Source organism: Grammomys surdaster, unplaced genomic scaffold (genome assembly GCF_004785775.1).
Source record: "Grammomys surdaster isolate TR1022 unplaced genomic scaffold, NIH_TR_1.0 843, whole genome shotgun sequence".
In the NCBI taxonomy this organism is placed as follows: domain Eukaryota; kingdom Metazoa; phylum Chordata; class Mammalia; order Rodentia; family Muridae; genus Grammomys; species Grammomys surdaster.
In genome coordinates this window covers 5,104,203-5,123,273 of record NW_021605262.1, presented here as the reverse complement: position 1 = coordinate 5,123,273, position 19,071 = coordinate 5,104,203, and the positions used below count along the sequence as shown (strand labels likewise).

The 19,071-nt window shown below is 40.9% G+C and overlaps 1 protein-coding gene across 2 annotated transcripts in view; it reads left to right on the top strand.

The window, feature by feature from the left end:
• Trip13 (thyroid hormone receptor interactor 13) overlaps positions 1–19,071 on the top strand; it is a 55,706-nt gene that overhangs the window by 9,270 nt on the left and 27,365 nt on the right. Inside the window, exons 6-13 of one of the 2 annotated variants that reach the window (XM_028782735.1) lie at positions 100–172; positions 8,448–8,511; positions 9,201–9,287; positions 9,535–9,641; positions 11,069–11,222; positions 13,435–13,547; positions 14,452–14,521; positions 15,705–15,836. In XM_028782735.1, the coding sequence (XP_028638568.1) occupies positions 100–172; positions 8,448–8,511; positions 9,201–9,287; positions 9,535–9,641; positions 11,069–11,222; positions 13,435–13,547; positions 14,452–14,521; positions 15,705–15,800 (764 nt within the window). In that variant the 3' untranslated portion in view covers positions 15,801–15,836. Of the gene's footprint in view, positions 1–99; positions 173–8,447; positions 8,512–9,200; positions 9,288–9,534; positions 9,642–11,068; positions 11,223–13,434; positions 13,548–14,451; positions 14,522–15,704; positions 16,747–19,071 lie in introns of those variants that run through there. The other variant, XM_028782734.1, reaches the window with a different exon arrangement.

Genomic DNA, 19,071 nt, shown 5'->3' with positions numbered 1-19,071 from the left:
TATAACTTAACAATTAATATAGTAAGAACAGTAATAGTACTTAACTCTGCTTAAAAGTAATATAGCACTGGCTTTAATATATTTCCTTGGCTATTACAGGTCCTCCGGGTACTGGAAAAACATCCCTTTGTAAAGCATTAGCCCAGAAACTGACCATCAGACTGTCAAGCAGGTAACTTTGGTGACAACACAGAGGAAAGGATCAGGCACAGGAGTTGTGACATTTATTTTCAGTCATGATTCATGAGTTCCTCTCCTTGGGAGTTTATGCCTCTGTACCCAGCATGGTCTCAGGTTTGATTCAGGCTTGTAAAATACCCTTGAAGCTAATGGTGGCAGCCTGGCACTGTCCCACAGCATGTGTACTAAAATAAAGGTTTCTCTGCTCCTGCTGTCATGCTCATGGGTGACAGACAGGTCTACATATTGAGCAAGTTTTCTGTCCATGTATTTTTATCATTTAGTAGGAAAAGGACGTTGATGTCCCTGTTGTCTTATCTTGCCAAGGACCAGCCTTGGCTTGTAGAGGGTTTCCTGAGAGATGGAGTGTCTGAGAGTGGTGAAAACAAACGACTCAAAGTCAAATCATGGGTCCACGCCTATGTCCTACTGAGATGGCTTGCCAGACTCTCTAGTTGAGACAGCTCGCTTTCTGCCCGAGACAGCTCTCTGCTAGTAAAAATTCTAAGAGCTTTCTGACCAAAATCAGAAAAACTGCTATAAAAAAAATTCTTGAATCTTCTGATGAAGTCAGAAATACGGTTTTTAAAAGTTCTAAAAGTAATTCTTGAGTTTTCCAATCAAAATCAGAAAGCCAAAAAAAAAAATTCTAAAAGTGCTGTGTTCTCTCTTCAAACCGCCTTCTCTAGATAGCTGCTAGAAAACATTCTAAACAAGCTATGTACGCTCTTCATAGATTTTTCCAACTAAAATCAGAAATCCTGTTAGAATAAATTCTTGAAGATCTCTCGCTAGAGAAAAAAAAAATCTAAAAAAGAACTGCTATCTGTGGTAGCGCCTCTCATGGAGACCAAAAGTCCAGTTTTTAAATTTACATATCAATTCAGTTATTTAATCCAGGTTCCCTCTTGACCATTCCACAAATCACCATTCCATGACCTTAGCCCCTTGACTCTTAGAAAAAGAACAACAAAAACTTTTTTTTTCTTTCTGTAAGGTTGCAAAAGAATTCAGAGATCTGCCTGCCTTTGTTAATTTATCTGGGTGGAACCTTGTCCTGAGATTACCATTCACCTGGACCAGGCTGACCTTGAACTTGGGAATCTGCCTGCATTTATAAGCATAAGCAAAAAAAAAAAAAAAAACTTAGCCGTGTGGAATCTTGCCTCGTGAACACCACTCCCTAAATCTCTTTGTCTCCTTCTTTAGTATCTTTCTGACAAGCTGGCTCATAGTGCAGATGCCTTTGTTACTTTAGATTTGTGAAGCCCCTCATATAATTCATATTCTATCCTTATATTTTTACACAGTTGAGAAATTATGTAGTTTCAAACTCATGTTTTTAGAACTGTTTTTCACAGCCTTAAGGGCTGTCTGGAAGATCTCATCATTTACCATTTTGCTGAGACATTAGCCACACCCTTGCCTCCCATACTCATGCTGTTTCTGATTATTATCATGGAGTCATTAACTTTAACTGGGAGGACATTTTTCTCTTAAGGAATGTGAAAATAATGTACATTATTATACAAACAAGTCTTACACAGCAGCCATCAATACTCATGGAGGCCTATGCCTACTGACCCTGTCCCAGGGTTCACATCATTCCACTCTTACTAAGGCCATGCTGGACCCTGCATTATCTGTCCTTCCTTGTGTTCTGTCTGTCTGAGGTCTTGGTTCTCCTCATATTTGATGACCATCTGATGATGACAGATGGGAATCTGTTCTTCAGCATGTGAGACTGCTTGCTATGTGCTGTGTGCAGACCATCCATATACTTTACCCTTTTACTTCAGCTCTTTATTTTAAAATGTTTTGCTTTATTTTAAAGTGTTTTACTTTATTTTAATGTGTATGCGTGTTTTGCCTGTGTGTGTATCTATGCACCATATGTGTGCCTGTTGCCAAGAGAAGCCAAAAGAGGATATCAGATCCTAAGGAACTGGAGTTTCAGATGGTTGTGAGCAGCCATGTGGGTGCTGGGAATCAGACCCAGGTCTCTGGAAGAGCAGTCAGTGATCTTAACCTCTGACCCATCTCTCCAGCTCCTCTTTTTTCAGCTTTAAAAAAATAAAAAATCTGTACTTAATTTTAAATAGTTTCTCTTGCTACATCCTTAAGTATTCTTTGTATTGTTTGTAGTGTCTAGATTATTCCCAATCATTTAGTTCTTTTTTTCCCTCACAATGTTTTCTTTCTTTTTTTCTTATAGCATTCTTTTTTTTTATTGGATGTTTTATTTACATTTCATATGTTGTCCCCTTACCCATCCCCCACCCACCCAGGAACCCCCATCCCCTCAGCCCTCCTCCTGCTTCTCTGCGGATATACCCCTACCTACCCCCCACACTCCCACCTCCCCACCCTCAAATTCCCACACCCTGGGGCGTCCAGCCTTCATGAGGCCAAGGATCTCTTCTCCCACCTATGCCCAGCAGGGCCCTCTGTTCTTATGTTTACAGCTGAAGCCATGAGTCCCTCCCTAAGTGCTCCCAGGCTGGTGGTTTAGACCCTGGGAGCTGTGGTTGGTTGGTATTGTTGCTCTCCTTATGGTGCCGCAAATCCTTTCAGCTCCTTCAGTCTTCACTCTAACTCCTCCATTGAGAACCCCATGATCAGTTCAATGGCTAGTTGTGAGTATCTGCCTCTGAATATGTCAGACTCTTGAAGACCTCTGAAGAGACATCCATATCAGGCTCTTATCAGCATGCACTTCCTGACTTCCACATCAGCATCTACCTTTGGTGACTGCACATGGGATGGATACTCAGGTGGAATGGTCTTCAGATGGCCCCTCCTTCAGTTTCTGTCCCTCACTTTGTCTCCATATTTGCTCCCTTGATTATTTTGTTGCTCCTTCTAAGAAGGACCAAATCACCCCCACTTGGTCTTCCTTCTTCATGAGTTTCATGTGGCCTGTGAGTTGAATCTTGGGCATTTCAAGGTTCTGGGCTAATATCCAATAATCAGTGAGTGTATACCATGTGTGTTCTTTTGTGATTGGCTTACCTCACTCAGGATGATAATTTCTAGTTCCATCCATTTACCTAGGAAATTCTCAAACTCATTGTTTTTAATAGCTAAGTAATACTCCATTGTGTAAGTGTACCACATTTTTTTAATCCATTCCTCAGTTGAAGGACATCTGGGTTCGTTCCAGCTCCTGGCTATTATAAATAAGGCTGCTATGAACGTAGTTGAGCATATGTCCTTGTTATATGTTCGAGCATCTTCTGGGTTATATGCCTAGGAGTGGTATAGCTGGATCCTCAGGTAATGCTATGTCCAATTTTCACTATTGCTCTGTAGTACAGCTTGAGGTCAGGAATGCTGATTCCTCCAGAGGTTCTTTTATTGTTGAGAATAGTTTTCGCTATCCTGGGTTTTTTGTTATTCCATATGAATTTGAGAATTTCCTTTTCTAACTCTGTGAAGAATTGAGTTGGGATTTTAATGGGGATTGCATTGAATCTGTAGATTGCTTTTGGCAAGATGGCCATTTTTATTATATTAATCCTGTCAATCCATGAGCATGGGAGATCTTTCCATCTTCTGAGATCTTCTTTGATTTCTTTCTTCAGGGACTTGAAGTTCTTGTCATACAGGTCTTTCACTTGCTTGGTTAGATTTATACCAAGGTACTTTATATTATTTGCGACTATTGTGAAGGGTGTCATTTCCCTAATTTCTTTTTCAGTCTGTTTATCTTTCATGTAGAGGAAGGCTACTGATTTGTTTGAGTTGATTTTATAACCAGCCACTTTGCTGAGGTTGTTTATCAGGTTTAGGAGTTCTCTGGTGGAAGTTTGGGGGTCACTTAAGTATACTATCATATCATCTGCAAATAGTGATATTTTGACTTCTTCCTTTCCTATTTGTATCCCTTTGACTTCTTTTTGTTGTCTAATTGCTCTGGCTAGGACTTCCAGTACTATATTGAATAGGTAGGGGGAGAGTGGGCAGCCTTGTCTAGTCCCTGATCTTAGTGGGATTGCTTCAAGTGTCTCTCCATTTAGTTTGATGTTGGCTACTGGTTTGCTGTAAATTGCTTTTACTATGTTTAGGTAGGGGCCTTGAATTCCTGATCTTTCCAAGACTTTTATCATGAAGGGATGTTGAATTTTGTCAAATGCTTTCTCAGCATCTAGTGAGATGATCATGTGTTTTTTTTCTTTGAGTTTGTTTATATAGTGGATCACATTGATGGATTTCCGAATATTGAACCATCCCTGCATTCCTGGGATAAAACCTACTTGATCATGATGGATGATTGTTTTGATGTGTTCTTGGATTCGGTTTCCTAGAATTTTATTGAGTATTTTTGCATCGATGTTCATAAGGGAGATTGGTCTGAAGTTCTCTTTCTTTGTCGGGCCTTTTGAGGTTTGGGTATGAGTGTAATATAGCTTCATAGAACAAATTGGGTAGTGTTCCTTCTGTTTCTTTTTTGTGGAATAGTTTGAAGAGAATTGGTATTAGGTCTTCCTTGAAGATCTGATAGAATTCTGCACTAAAACCATCTGGTCCTGGGCTTTTTTTTGGTGGGGAGACTTTTAATGACTGCTGCTATTTCCTTAGAGGTTATGGGACTGTTTAGATGTTTTATCTGCTCCTGATTTAACTTTGGTACCTGGTATTGGTCTAGGAAGTTGTCCATTTCATCCAGGTTTTCCAGTTTTGTTGAATATAAGCCTTTGTAGTAGGATCTGATGATTTTTTGAATTTCTTCAGTTTTTGTTGTTATGTCTCCCTTTTCGGTTCTGATTTTATTAATTTGGATACTGTCTCTGTGCCCTCTGGTTCATCTGGCTAAGGGTTTATCTATCTTGTTGATTTTCTCAAAGAACCAGCTCCTGGTTTTGTTGATATTTTGTATTGTTCTTTCTGTTTCTATTTGGTTGATTTCAGCCCTGAGTTTGATTATTTCCTGCCTTCTACTCCTCTTGGGTGTATTTGCTTCTTTTTGTTCTAGAGCTTTTAGTTGTGCAGTCAAGTTGTTAGTGTGTGCTCTCTCTAGTTTCTTTTTGTAGGCACTTAGAGCTATGAGTTTTCCTCTTAACACTGCCTTCATGGAGTCCCACAAGTTTTGGTATGATGTGTCCTCATTTTCATTGAATTTTATAAAGTCTTTAATTTCTTTCTTTATTTCTTCCTTGACCAAGTCATCATTGAGTAGAGAGTTGTTCAGTTTCCATGTTCATGTGGGTTTTCCATTGGTTTTGTCATTATTAAAGACCAGTCTTAGTCCGTGGTGATCTGATAAGATGCATGGGGTTATTTCAATCTTTTTGTATCTGTAGAGGCCTGTTTTGTGACCAATTATATGGTCTATTTTGGAGAAGGTACCATGAGGTGCTAAGAAAAAAGTATATTCTTTTGTTTTAGGATGAAATGTTCTATAGATGTCTGTTAAGTCCATTTGGTTCATAACTTCTGTTAATTTCAAAGTGTCTCGGTTTAGTTTCTGTTTCCATGATCTAACAGGAAGCCACAATCATTTTTCCTTAATATCTCTTAACATCAATGGACTCAATTCCCCAATAAAAAGACGCAGACTATCAGACTGGATGCACAAACAGGACCCAGAATTTTGCTGCATACAAGAAACACACCTCAGTGACAAAGACAGACACTACCTCAGAATAAAAGGATGGAAAACAATTTTCCAAGCCAATGGTCCCAGGAAACAAGCTGGAGTAGCCATTCTAATATCAAATAAAATCGATTTTCATCTAAAATTAGTCAAAAGAGATAAGGAAGGACACTTCATACTCATCAAAGGAAAAATCTACCAAGGTGAACTCTCAATTCTGACCATCTATGCTCCAAATGCAAGGGCACCTACATACATAAAAGAAACTTTACTAAAGCTCAAAACGCACATTACACCTCACACAGTAATAGTGGGGGATTTCAACACCCCACTCTCAGCAATGGACAATGTTTTCTTTCTCTTGAAGATTTCTTTGGTTCTTCCTTGTGTTCTTTCTTCTTTCACTTGTTGTTAAAGTCCTGAATCAATTTATATGACTTTTTTTTTAAAAAGTGTTCTTACCTGTCACTTGCATTGTTATCTCTGTTGTCTGACTTCTGTTTTCGGACCACAGGTTTCTTCTTCCTGGCATGTATATTGTCTTCATTGTCCATCTGAATGGATTTGAAATCACTTAGAAGATAAGTGTCAGTCTGCCTTTTAGGGAGTTTCTAAAGAAGTTTAACAAAGAAAGGAACACATGCCCCAAATGTAGGTGACACCCTTAAGCCAGTGACCCGATCTGATTAGAAAGGGAAGAGAAGGCCAGCTGACAGGTAACCTTGTTTCCTCTGCTTGTGGTTGATGCTGTGGGCAAAGCCACTCCTGCCGTCCTGCCTCCTCTACCTTGATGGACTGTGTACCTTGGAATTACGAGCAAAAATAATGCCCTTCTCCCTTAACTTGCTTCTTATCAAGTATAGGGTCATAATAATGAAAAACCTAATTCATGGAATTGGGTGTTTTTTACATAAATACTTTAACAGTGTGGTTAAAGGATCTAGATTTTTATATCTTAACTTTTAAATCTGGCTAGGTTCTGGTAGCCTTTTCAACTACTTGTAACCTAGGTTTCTGAGGTTTGTTTTCAGAATCCTGAGGAAGGGGATTGAGTTTAGTTTGCCTTTGTTCTGGTGTGTGCTCTGCCAAGGATCTCTACCTAGAAGTTCCTGGTAGTTTAAGACTGTACTCTATCCACTTGGGCTATAGGATTCTGGATTTTTTTCTAGCCTGTGTGAGCTTCAAAGGCCTTCAAGCTTTATAGACTCTCCCTATTCACATGCCTTAGTATCCAGCAAAGACACAGGGGTCTCATGCTGGTTTCAGGGATTTATTTCTTCATTTCTCCTTTCCCTGTGGAATTCTGCCCCACAGCCTACAGATACCTCTCCTCCTCAAAACTAGCCTTGATTTCCTCAGCTCCACAGTGTCTAGGTTCCCTTAGTTTGTAGTTGGAAGAAGCCTGATGGACAGCCAGGATTGCTCTTAGAGGATTTCCCTTGGGAGTCACTTTCTTCCCCTGTCTTTTCAACAAAATCCTTACCAAATGTCACTGTTTTCGATCTTGTCTAATTTTTCATTGCCGAAAATAATGTACGTTTGGCTTCTACTACTCCAGTGTGAGGCAGGATTCCTGTGAGATACACTGGTATATGTCTACATTGTTTCCTTAGAAGTGTCTTAGTATTTTTACAAACAGAGAATACTTTATTTTCACCAATTATCTTTAGCAGCTAGGCCCTATTCTAATAGATTAAATTACATCTTTTCTTTAAAGGCCTCAAAAGGCAAGTTTTCTAGAATATCAGGGAGGCAAGATATTCTTATAAGAAATTGAACTTTCACTTAGAAAAATGTGGGAATTTGTGTTTATCTTGTAAGTTAGAAATGGCATATACATACATACATACACACACATATATATATAAAATAATTTATATGTAAATTATTTTTCCTCTCCACTCCATTAAATATGTTTTATAATTAATTTTACTTAATAGTTACCTCAGTCTCTTTGTTATCCCTTTGTCATGTTGTTTTTAACACCCTTCTCTATACTTTGTAAGCAATAAAAGTAATTAGTGCTCTGGTTTTAAAATGGAATACTACTGGTACTTTTTAAAAGCAAGAAATTCTTCTGTGGACCCATGACCTGAAAGCTATAAAGCCTGATCTGTGTAGAGAATTCTAAGACAGCCAGAGCTATTTAAACTGTTTGGGGGTGGGAGGTGTTTCGGGGCAATATGTTCTAGGAGCCTGTTCTCTCCTGCATAGTGAGGCTCGGTGTGTGCTATTTACGGGCGGAGGGCAATGCCATTTTAGACTTTCTCTGAATAAGAGCATTAGTGAGTTTTTACCCTTTAAGTATCCCAAGATTTGAATAGGAAAAGGCATTGTCACACCACTTTGGGGTTTGTGGAAGGAAAAACAACTGTATAGATACTGCCAAAACTTCTTGATCCTTTTTATTTTATTTACTATATTGGAAATAAAAGTTATAAAGCAGATTAAAAAGAGAGTTTTTGCTATTTGATTCAAATGGGAAAACTTGATTTACTTTTATCTGGACCTGGTAATTACATCCTACAATTATTAATTGTTTTCTACAATTATTAATTATATGGAGCTACATATTAGGAATGGGGGTCGGTCTCAGAATGTGGGCAGTGGAGGAATGCAGTGTCAAAGGCATTTCGTCATAGTTTCCTTATCTCTCCTCCTACCATCTTAGGTACCGATATGGCCAGTTGATTGAAATAAACAGTCACAGCCTATTTTCTAAGTGGTTTTCAGAAGTAAGTATTAAATGTTTTAATTGTTGATATTTGTCAGACATAATTGGAAAACAATGTCTTCTGTCTAGACCAAACATTCCAAAAACAGAAGCTTCTGGAAAGAGGTAGGTGAAATGAGAATATCAAAATACCTGACCATGGTCAGAGATGGACTCTAGAGCTAGAGGATTTGGAGGCAGGAAGAAACCCTTCAGGGTCATATACCAGACCTCTGATTGGGTAGGGCAAGACATCCACTAGGCATTCTCTGGTCTCATTTAGACTGCCCTTTTGCCAAGAAGCCTTCATGCTCCTGTACTCTGGATCTGAACTACCCCAGTTCGATGGACCTGATGGGTGGACCTGAGTCCTGAAAGCCTGTGTGTCCAAGCATCTCATCCCAGTATGCTCTTAGGAAGGTGTTAAGGCAGTATACAGGCAGCTGGGAGCAGAGTGCCTGTCATTTTCTCTCATCAGTTTCTGTATTGCTATCAGTGGTTTGCATCTGCAACAACAGATGCAGTCTCAGATATCCACGTCCAAGAATGCAGTAGCATTTGTGCTAATCTCTAGAGCCAGCTCTAGATCTTATCTCATGCTGGGAGTTTTCTGAGGGTCCATCAGAGAGGTGGCCACAGTTGTGATGCTTTTGTGCTCCTGTATCAATTGACTGCAAATTAGCACCACTAATAAGAGTACTTTGGTTTTAGAGTGGCAAGTTGGTAACTAAGATGTTCCAGAAGATTCAGGACTTGATTGATGATAAAGAAGCTTTGGTGTTTGTCCTGATTGATGAGGTAGGCACTCAAAGAAAGCCAGTCTTTGCCTGAATTGTCTCTTGCTATTACTACCTGATCCATCTCACTTAGTCAGCTGTGTTGCAAGCTCTTTTTTATGGATCTTTTCCTAGCACCCCATGCATTGAGCTTCTAGGAGCAGCAACACACATAGACACATACTTTTTATTCAATCAATTGACACAATCCTTAATTCCTGTGAAGTGCCAGTTACTCTTCCTTTTGACCTGTTTCTCTGTCCCCACAGGTGGAAAGTCTTACGGCTGCTCGAAATGCTTGCAGGGCAGGTGCAGAGCCATCAGATGCTATCCGTGTAGTCAATGCTGTGTTGACTCAGATTGATCAGATTAAAAGGTAACATTGGGATAAATAGTGCATGAGTAGTGATGGAGAAATGTGATGAGATTTTAATAACCTTAAAATTGTTCTTAAGCAGCTTGATGACTTTATAATCATTTCCCTCGCCTTGGCTTTTGCTGCCAGTGTCTCCCTACAGTCTCCAAGGAAGGTGCCTTCCACAGCCTGTCTGAAGCCATCACCACTCTATTTTCCACCATCACACTCCCAGTTCTGTATGCCAAATTCCAATAATAGACCAGAGAAACACTAAGCCTCAAACCATTCTTACCTAGGTCTTGTGTTCAGCTGGTCAACTTTCTACCCCGTTGCCCAGGATCTCTGTCATACTGACAGACTATGCACTCCTGAGGTCCCCTATTACCCTGATGGGCTTCCCACTTGCCTGCCTAGGATCCCCTATAATACTTATGACCTGTTTCTCCCCACCTGCCTGTCTGGAGGAGTACCTCATTATGTTGGTTGTCTGCCCTCCCCACCCCCAGAAGAGGCAGTCATCATCTTCCCATTAGTTATAAGGTGGTGTGGGTCAGAAGGCCACTACCTCATAGTTTCCCTTTAGCCTGTATTATGCTTAAGGCCGATAGTCTCCATGGCCTCAAGTTCCTCACTAAGGCTGTAGATAAGGTGGTCAGGGATGTTGCACAAAGTAAGATCTTCCCCAAAGCTCATGTAGGTGAGTCAACAAGTCCAATAGAATATACCACAGCTTTCCAGATGCAAAAGCCTTGGGAGTGTCTGTTGAACATAGACCTGCTGCAAGCCAGGAGAGCCTGACTAAGAGGTCAGGGCCATCAAGATATGAAGGCTGTGTTGGAAGGTTACTCTGGCACAAAGCACAGCCACCAAAATAAAGCTAGCTAGGCTCTTCCACTCATGTACCTACTGTCCCTCCTACCATGTGCCTGTCAAATAGGGCAGAACAGAACTGAGTCTTTAAAGCACACTGTGTGTTGGGAGCTGTTCACCACTTCTGAAGAAGAGAGAAAAAAAGAGAAAGTCTGCCTGCCAGGCAAAGTCAAGGCAGGTCAGGGCCTGTTGGCAGATTTCCCGACCTGCTGAGGCTTGGAAGGATAAGAGGAGGTGTACCTGAGGCTCAAGGCTAGGAGCTGAAGAGTCTATTGATCTTGGTGGAAAGAACAGAGAGGTTTGAGGGGATAGGAACAAATATCTTGTGTATATTTTAGGAAATTGTTTCTGTTAGCTTGTGGTTTTGCCTCCCACGGTACTGAAGTATAAGAAGACTAAGAGAAACACTCGTAGCTGGCATAGTTGTTAACCAAGCAGCCCTCCCATACCTGTCTCTTTTATCTTCTTTCCGTCTTTCCTGTAATCATCCTCACTCTCACCTCAGAGGACTCCTTGACTTTGTACTGGCAGGACTGGTGCAATTGTGCCTAGTTCTTTCTTATTCATTACAACAGGCATTCCAATGTAGTGATTCTGACCACTTCCAACATCACTGAGAAGATTGATGTAGCTTTTGTGGATAGAGCTGACATCAAGCAGTACATTGGCCCCCCCTCTGCAGCAGCCATCTTCAGAATCTACCAGTCTTGTTTAGAAGAACTGATGAAGGTACCTTTGTTTATTTCACTCCTGACCATTACTAGATTTCTACATGTTAGTAGTTAATTGGAATAGCTTAATGTATACTAGTTCTAATAGACATTTTATTACAGGCTTCTTACTTTGAAAATTATAGTTATGTTATAGCTAGATTATGCCTACTGGCTCAGTATTTTTGATCTTTATTTCCTTTAAGAGTTTAAAAAAAAAATGAATAAGCCTGTAAAATAATGGTTTTGTATAGCACTTTTATACATGTATATCGTTGTACCATACTCTTAACAATGTTTCTTTTCTTCTGGTACTGTATGATTAACACTTTTCAGTATTTGAGGTATCAGTGTGTAGAAGGTTAGTGAGAGGGCTGTAGGCAGACTATTAAACCGACTAGAAAAGTGACCAGTCTCTTAGTCTATACAAAGAATAATGAAAGTCTTGCTTCACAGAGTACACTGACTAAAGGCCAAAGTTTTCAGAATACCGTCTGACTCAAAGTTGTAGTAACTGAAGTTTACAGAGCTATGACTGACTGAAAGCTGTGGTTCTCAGACTGCATCTGATAGCTCATGCTGCAGGAACATTCTTTTGAGTATAGAATCTAAGGAACTTGGGCAGTAACCAAGCAAGCCAACAAGTAGAGATTTATAATGATAGTTGTAGTGGAATTGTTCCCTCCCAGTAGAGTGCAATTGTCCTCAATGGATTCTGTAGCCATTGCCTGACACTTCATAAGATAGCGGGCCTTGCTGTTCTTACCAAGAATGGCTTGATCACTTTTGCACAGGAAGAGGGAGCCAGCTCAGCCAGGAGCCCAGTAAGAGTACTCAGGTTGACATTGTTCTGGCATTGGCAACTTGTCCTAGCTGGAGTGGGTGTGGTCATCTAGTGGAGCTTCTTTACTACCAAAGAACTTACCGTGAGGCAGGTCCAGGGAGGAAGCCGGGTGTGTTAGAGGTCAAAGACACCTCTGATGTGTCTTCAGCCCTCATAATGGTACATTTGTCACTTGTACCATGAATCTAAAATGTTCTCAGGTTTAGCTTAGAGGTACAGGTTTAGGGGGTAGCTGAAACCAGTTTCTTACTTTAGTCATTTTGTGAAAAATTAAGAGTTTGGGAGATGATTTATTGGATAAAGTGCCTGCCAGCCAAGCATGAGGACTAAAGTTCAGGTTCCCAGCACCCACATAGATGTGGCAAACCTGCCTATAATCCCAGGAGTTAGAAGATGGAGATGGGATCCGTGGAGGAAGCCTGCTAGCTAACTTGTCAAATTTGCAAGCTCTGGATTCAAGAGAAAGATCTTGCCTTTTTTCTGCAAGATGGAAAGCTATTAAGAAAGATACCAGCATCCGGCCAAATATATACTGATCATGCATATGCATGCATACACACCACATACACATGTATATGCAAAGAAAGAACAGGATAGGGAGACACTGTAATAAAACTTGGGGTGGTCCTGAAGGCAGATGCTATGTAATTGTTCTCACTCTATCAGGAGCTTGCAGTCTGGGCTCTTGTGATGTGTCCCTGCCTGTATAAATTCAATGGCTGTGGGGACCAGAAACAATCACTTACACAGAAAGGTCAGAATATCAAACAGAAACCTCTTTTCTTTTTTACCCACAAACCTCCAAAGTATACATAGAAAGGCTCCGTGGAAGCAGTCAGTGCCATCCTGAAGGCTTAGTGCAGCAACTTGACAAAGCCTCTAATCTATGAGGGAGAGCTTCAGGGACATCCTGCCTTATCTGTCATTTTAATAAACTAGTCACCCTTGAAGAGCAGACTAAGAGTCTTCTTTTGAGGACAACTGTGGTCCTGGCTCTGCAATCCAGTTCTGCTTCTCTAGGTTCGACACATATTTCTAGAACTAAGGCAGCAGCTTGCTTAATACCACCCATCACAGCCCCTACCCATTTCCCTAGCCCTGACATGAAGCCAGGAAATACCTTGGCCAAAAGCTCAGCACCTGACTGGCTGCTGACCCTGAGCCATGCTTTACTGTCTGTATACTGATCTTTGAAGAAACACAGGTATGTCGGGAAAGAACATTAAAGTATGCAGAGCTGTTTTCTAGTGCCTGTATTTGAGTGATTATTTTGGACTTAAGTCATGACAGTTTGTGATCACCCTAGAAGTGCTAGTCCTCTTGCTCATGGTTCGTCTACTTGGTGTTATGTGGATTCTGTCGTAACTGTGCTGCTTTTGCCCCCCAGTGCCAGATCATATATCCTCGCCAGCAGCTGTTGACCCTTCGAGAGCTAGAAATGATTGGCTTTATTGAAAATAATGTGTCGAAGCTGAGCCTCCTTTTGAGTGAAATTTCAAGGTATAAACTGATGTCTTTGTTGTTTTTTTTTTTTTTTCAAGAGAGTGTTTCTCTGTGTAACAAGCTGTCCTGGACTTGTTTTGTAGATCAGGCTGAACTTGAACTCCCAGAATGCTGGGATTAAAAGCATGTGCCACCACACCCTGCCTGGTATTATTTTTTTACCCAAGAAAAATCACTTGCTGGGGTAACTAGGTATTGTGATTTTCTTTGTAGGCCAGAGAAGGCTCTGGAGGTGAGCTGTCCAGACACTGCAAAAGTAGACATGAGTAGCTGGCAAGGGCAGCAGGGGCCTACAGCTCATAGAAGGGAAATAACTTAGAGTTGCAGAACATCAGGAGGCTTCCTGAGCAGTGTGTTGGCAATATGTGGGAAATGGAGTATTTCCCACAGATCAGTGTGATATGCTGGAGAGTCAGAACAACCATGCTGTGAACTTCACTTTCTGCCCAATTTGGACTTTATTCGGAAGCCATGGAACATGTGGAAGATTTTGAGTGAAAGGTTAACATGAAGATTGCCATGTTGTTAGAGACTTAAATCAATGAGAAGGAATATAGTTCAGAGATTTCTGTAAAAATTTAAGACCTAGTGTCCTGGTTGTGGATTCTGCTGGCAGCTTTATGCCACCATGTTTTGCTCCATGTCCAATGCTCTTCAGTGGGAACTTGGTCCTATAGTCTTACTTGGAGCAGAAACCAAAGATGACAGATCATGTTGAGGAAGCGAGAGGACAACAGTCTTTGAGGCCAAGACTGTACCCAGGGTCACACAGAAGCTTATGCTTTTGGGTTGCTTTGGCCAGCCTTTGAGTTTTGCTTCACCATAAAGAGGAAAATCATCACTGAATTGTGTACATTTGTATATGAAGTTGATATCTATGACTATGATTATTTTCATACAGGAAGAGTGAGGGCCTCAGTGGCCGGGTCTTGAGGAAACTCCCTTTCCTGGCTCATGCACTCTACATCCAGGTAAGCTTCCCTTTGCCCTGTGTAGTGGATACCCAGTTCCCTCACTTACACTGCTCACAGGATTCGGGGGGTAGAGTCTTAGTTTCTTTTCCAGTTGCTGTGGTAAAACATTATTTAAAAATCAACTTAATGGAGAAAGAGTTTATTCTAGCTCACAGTTCAAGACTACAGACCATCCTGGGGTAGAAGTCAAAGCAGCAGGAACTTGAAACTGCTGGTCTACAATCAAGAAGCAGAGAATGAATAATATATAGATGGTGCTACACAGTTCCCTTTTCCATTTATACAGTTCAGGACCCCAACCAAGAAGTGATGCTACCACAATGGGCAGGTCTTCCTACCACAATTGATGTAATTGGGATAATTCTCTAAAGACAAGCCCAGAAACCTGTCTCCCAGGTGACTTTAGACTCTGTCAAGTTGACAATACTGTCCATCATAGACACAGCAGGTACTTGGGAAGAACTTCACTTCTGCCCAAATGGCTCTTCTATGTGTCTGCTCATATGTCCACCCCTATACATACACACCTATACATATGCAATGCTCACAGGTACATAGGTACCATAGTGCATTGGGGAACTTGTGTCTAGAGCCCACCTCCTCCTCCTTAGTACCTGTGTCCCATGAGCCTGGTTCTGCTCACACTCAATGGTGACCTGGAATCATTCCCTTAGCTGCCCGGGGCCAGGCCCCAGCACAAGCCTGTCAGCCACACAGTTCTCTTAAATCCTGGCATTCTGCCTGGCCAGTGGTATGTACACCTGCTGTGTAGGTGTGGCCTTCAGTAGGGCCGTGCGTATGAGTGCTTTGACACCAAAGGGAGAGCTCAATGTTGAGCTCTAGTGTGATTCTCAGTTATACAAGCATCAGTGTTAGACCTCACAGTTCCAGGGCATTAGGTGAGCTCTTTGCAAAAAGTTCCAAAATGGCAGGGTTTGAGGCCCCATGTTCTGTTCCCAGCAGATTCTTTCCTGTGGATGAGTCCCAGTCTCCCCTGCCTAGGAAACAGTGAACTACATCATCTTTTACAAACCACATCTGGGTTCCCTCTTGTGGTCCCTGGGCTTGTCTGTCCTATATAGAACTGTGCCTCTTCCTAATTCCACAAATGTATAGATGGTAACTGTCATGTAGCCCTACTAAAGCACAGGTCCACTCAGTAATGGTCATTTCTTTTCAGGCTCCGAGCGTCACCATCGAGGGTTTCCTCCAGGCCCTGTCTCTGGCAGTAGACAAACAGTTTGAGGAGAAAAAGAAACTTTCATCTTATGATTGATCCCAGACATTCATATCTGTGGTTTTCAATGGACAAGTAGAAGGTGATACCGTCTACCTCACAGTGTGCATCAGAAATTACACTAAACCACGTAGGTCTGCAGGCCAGACAGATGGGTGTACAAACTTTGTCAAAAGGACTATGTTTGTGTTATTTTACAATGCACATTTAAAGGCAAACTGCCTATCTTTTTCACTGTTTTTAAAAGACAATCCCAATCTGTTTGCATCTGTGTAAAGCCCCATCCTGATTCTAGCCTGTCAGATACAAGATGTTAAAATTTGTTTAAAATAAAGGGAGATCAAAACAGCTATCGTAGAACAAAAAGGATGCTGAATAATGCAGTTACAGCATTGAAAGATAGAGTCTTTGCTCAAGCTAGAAGGGAGCAGTTACTTTCTGGCATGAGTCTGCTTTGGTTAGCACAATATGCTATGTAATGGGTGAGAAAGACATGTTCCTGTGGTACAGAAACTGAGAAAAGGATTACAGATAAGAAGATATAAAGACTTCTTTGATAGTGATCAGATATTGTGTTCACAAGAGCAGTGAGTACTTTCTATGGTCAAGTGAATCAGGCAATATGTGTTTAGTTTCTCCAGTAATTTTATACTTATATTTCAAGTGAAAATTCATGTTACCAAATATAAAATAAGTCAATATGTGTTGCATCTCACATATACCATGTTTTACTTCATCTTCTGCTAAACGTAGTTTGACATTAATACTTTGTACATGAATACACTTTTAAATGGAATGCTGCCTTTGTCATAGAACTTTTTGTAATATTAAACTTGTTTTCAGAATGCTCTTATTTTTATTTTAACGTCTGCGTCAAGTGCTGTGAGTTTTACTAATAATGACTGGCATACTCTCACAGAATTGTTCCCAAGAGCTCATGGTACAGTCATTGGCAGGAGCTCACTCACTCTGAGGGTGGTACTTCTGAGACACCACAGGCCATGACTACTGCCTAACTACTAAACTCTGCCTCCTGTTACAGGGTATTGAAAGCAGAGCCCTGTTCTTTGATTCCTTGACTCCCAAGTGTGCTTGGCTTTACTTCCCCTTTTGAAGCTAGGGACAGAGCTATGGCCACTTCCTGCTTCTCTCTATGCATCGTTTCTATCAATCTGTGCTTTCAGAGTTTTCAGCTGACCCACTCAGTTTCATGATTCCCAGTATTTTTTCCCTTTTGAAATAAATTTGTCTTTTGTTGTTCTGACTCTTCTCATTCATATACTTGCAAAAGAAGTGTCTAAACTGTTCCCCTGATTTATGAGTTACCTCTAACAAACTGGAAAGAAGTAAAAAAGGTTAACAAGAATTCTGTACAAATTCATGAAAAAAAAATTGTCAGTTCAAAAGAGAATACCATAGTCTTGATACAAAAATACAGAAAATATCAGCCATTCTCATGAATATACAAAACTTTTCATAAAATACTAGGAAATCAAAAGGGGGAACAACAAAAACCAAGGGTAAACCAAAGCAGGCTACCCTGGACTTTTATTTCTGTTTTGGTTTTTGAGACCAGTTTGGTTTTTGGTTGGCTTGGAACTCAGAATGTAGACCAGGCTGGCCTGTAACAGAGATCTGCTTCCTGAGTGCTAGGATCACAGGAATCATGTCTAGGTTCCCTAGATTTATTTTTTAATGGTTCATTTATTTGCATGCATGTCTATATGATACCTATACATGTAGACACATAGACATGGTTGTCAGAAGGAAACATCACTATCCTCTTATCACTCTTCACCCATTCCTTAAGGAGGTAAGTATTTCTCTTTAAACCGAGGCTTGGTGTTTTCTTAGGTTGGCTACAAATTCCAGAAATCCTCCTATGTCTTTCCTGTCTCAGATCTGGTGTTACAGGTATGTATGGACTGTCAGGTTTGTTATGTTTGTTATGTGGTTCCTAGGATTTGGACTCTGATTTTCTTGACTAGTAATTGCTTTTTTTTAAAAAAATTAAAAAATAAAAATAAAGCTTCTTACTGATTCTTTGTAAGTTTCACTTCATGTACCCTAGTCCCACTCATCTTCCCATCCTTTAGTATCTGCCCTTAAAACCTCCCAAAAGAAAATAAAAATAAATAAAACCTAGAAAACCTCTCTTCATGGAAGCTATAGAGTGTCAACAGATTAGCCTTTTGTCCAGACATCTTTACTTGCAAGTGTTCACTGCAATAAGTCATTGGTCTGGTTCAAGGCCTCTGGCTTCTGCTACACTATCAATATTAGATCTTCACCTGGGACTCCTCTTGGTTATCATGTTGTTGCCCTGTGTCATGACCTCAGGTGACAGGGCTGGTTACTCACAACAGGCCACCTTTATGGGCATAGGTGTAAAGCTTGATTCATCAATGCCGATACCACTGAAGACAAAAAGATTTCTTCCTCAACAGCCATTGGTTGTCATTAGGTCTTCGGGGCAAGGATGAGCTCTGAGCTCCTTCTCCATCCATAACTGAATGTTCAGAGCCCTAGTCTTATACAGACCTTCTGCAGGCAATCTCAGCTGCTGTGAATTTGTGAGCGCCATGACTATAAGACAACATTTCACAGACCTTTGAGTTTCTTTAGTATTAAAACCTAATGCACTTTGCTATATTAAATTTTTTTTAAAAAAATCATACAAGTATTCCAAAACCCTACTTGAGAAACATGAACCAGCAACCTGCTGAAGAAGCAGGTTGACCCTGGGTAGAATCTAGAGGTATAGACCAACAGGTAGATTACAGGATCCTTTTGATTTCCCCTCCTCAGTGCAGATCTCAGTGTTTATTACCTCTGTCTACTGCTTTTAGGCTTGGCCTAATCTTACAGTACATTATTTGGATTCTGATCTTTCAGACATTTATTTTTGTGTATCTGTTAGGGTCCGTGCCAGATGTGAGTGTATTTTGAGTGCCAGGATATAATGAATGTCAGCCATGTCTAAATCCACTTGCCTGGCTACAGAAGGTGCCCTCTTCAGGTTCCATATCCCCGCTGTTATGCATCTCAGCTAAGGTCACCCACATTGACCCCTGGGAGCCTTTCCCATCCCTGGTCTCTGGCACTTCCTAGAGATGCCCCCTCCCCCACCTCTAGCAGCTGCACATGTCCATTCATTTTCCTGGCCTTCTGGCACTCTCCTGTCTCCCCAAACCTGATCCTGATCCCCCATTCCCCTCTTCATCCCCTCTCCCACCCATCCTCCCTCTGCCTCCTGTGACTATTTTATTCCCACTCTGAGTGAGATTCAAACATCCTCACTTGGGCCTTC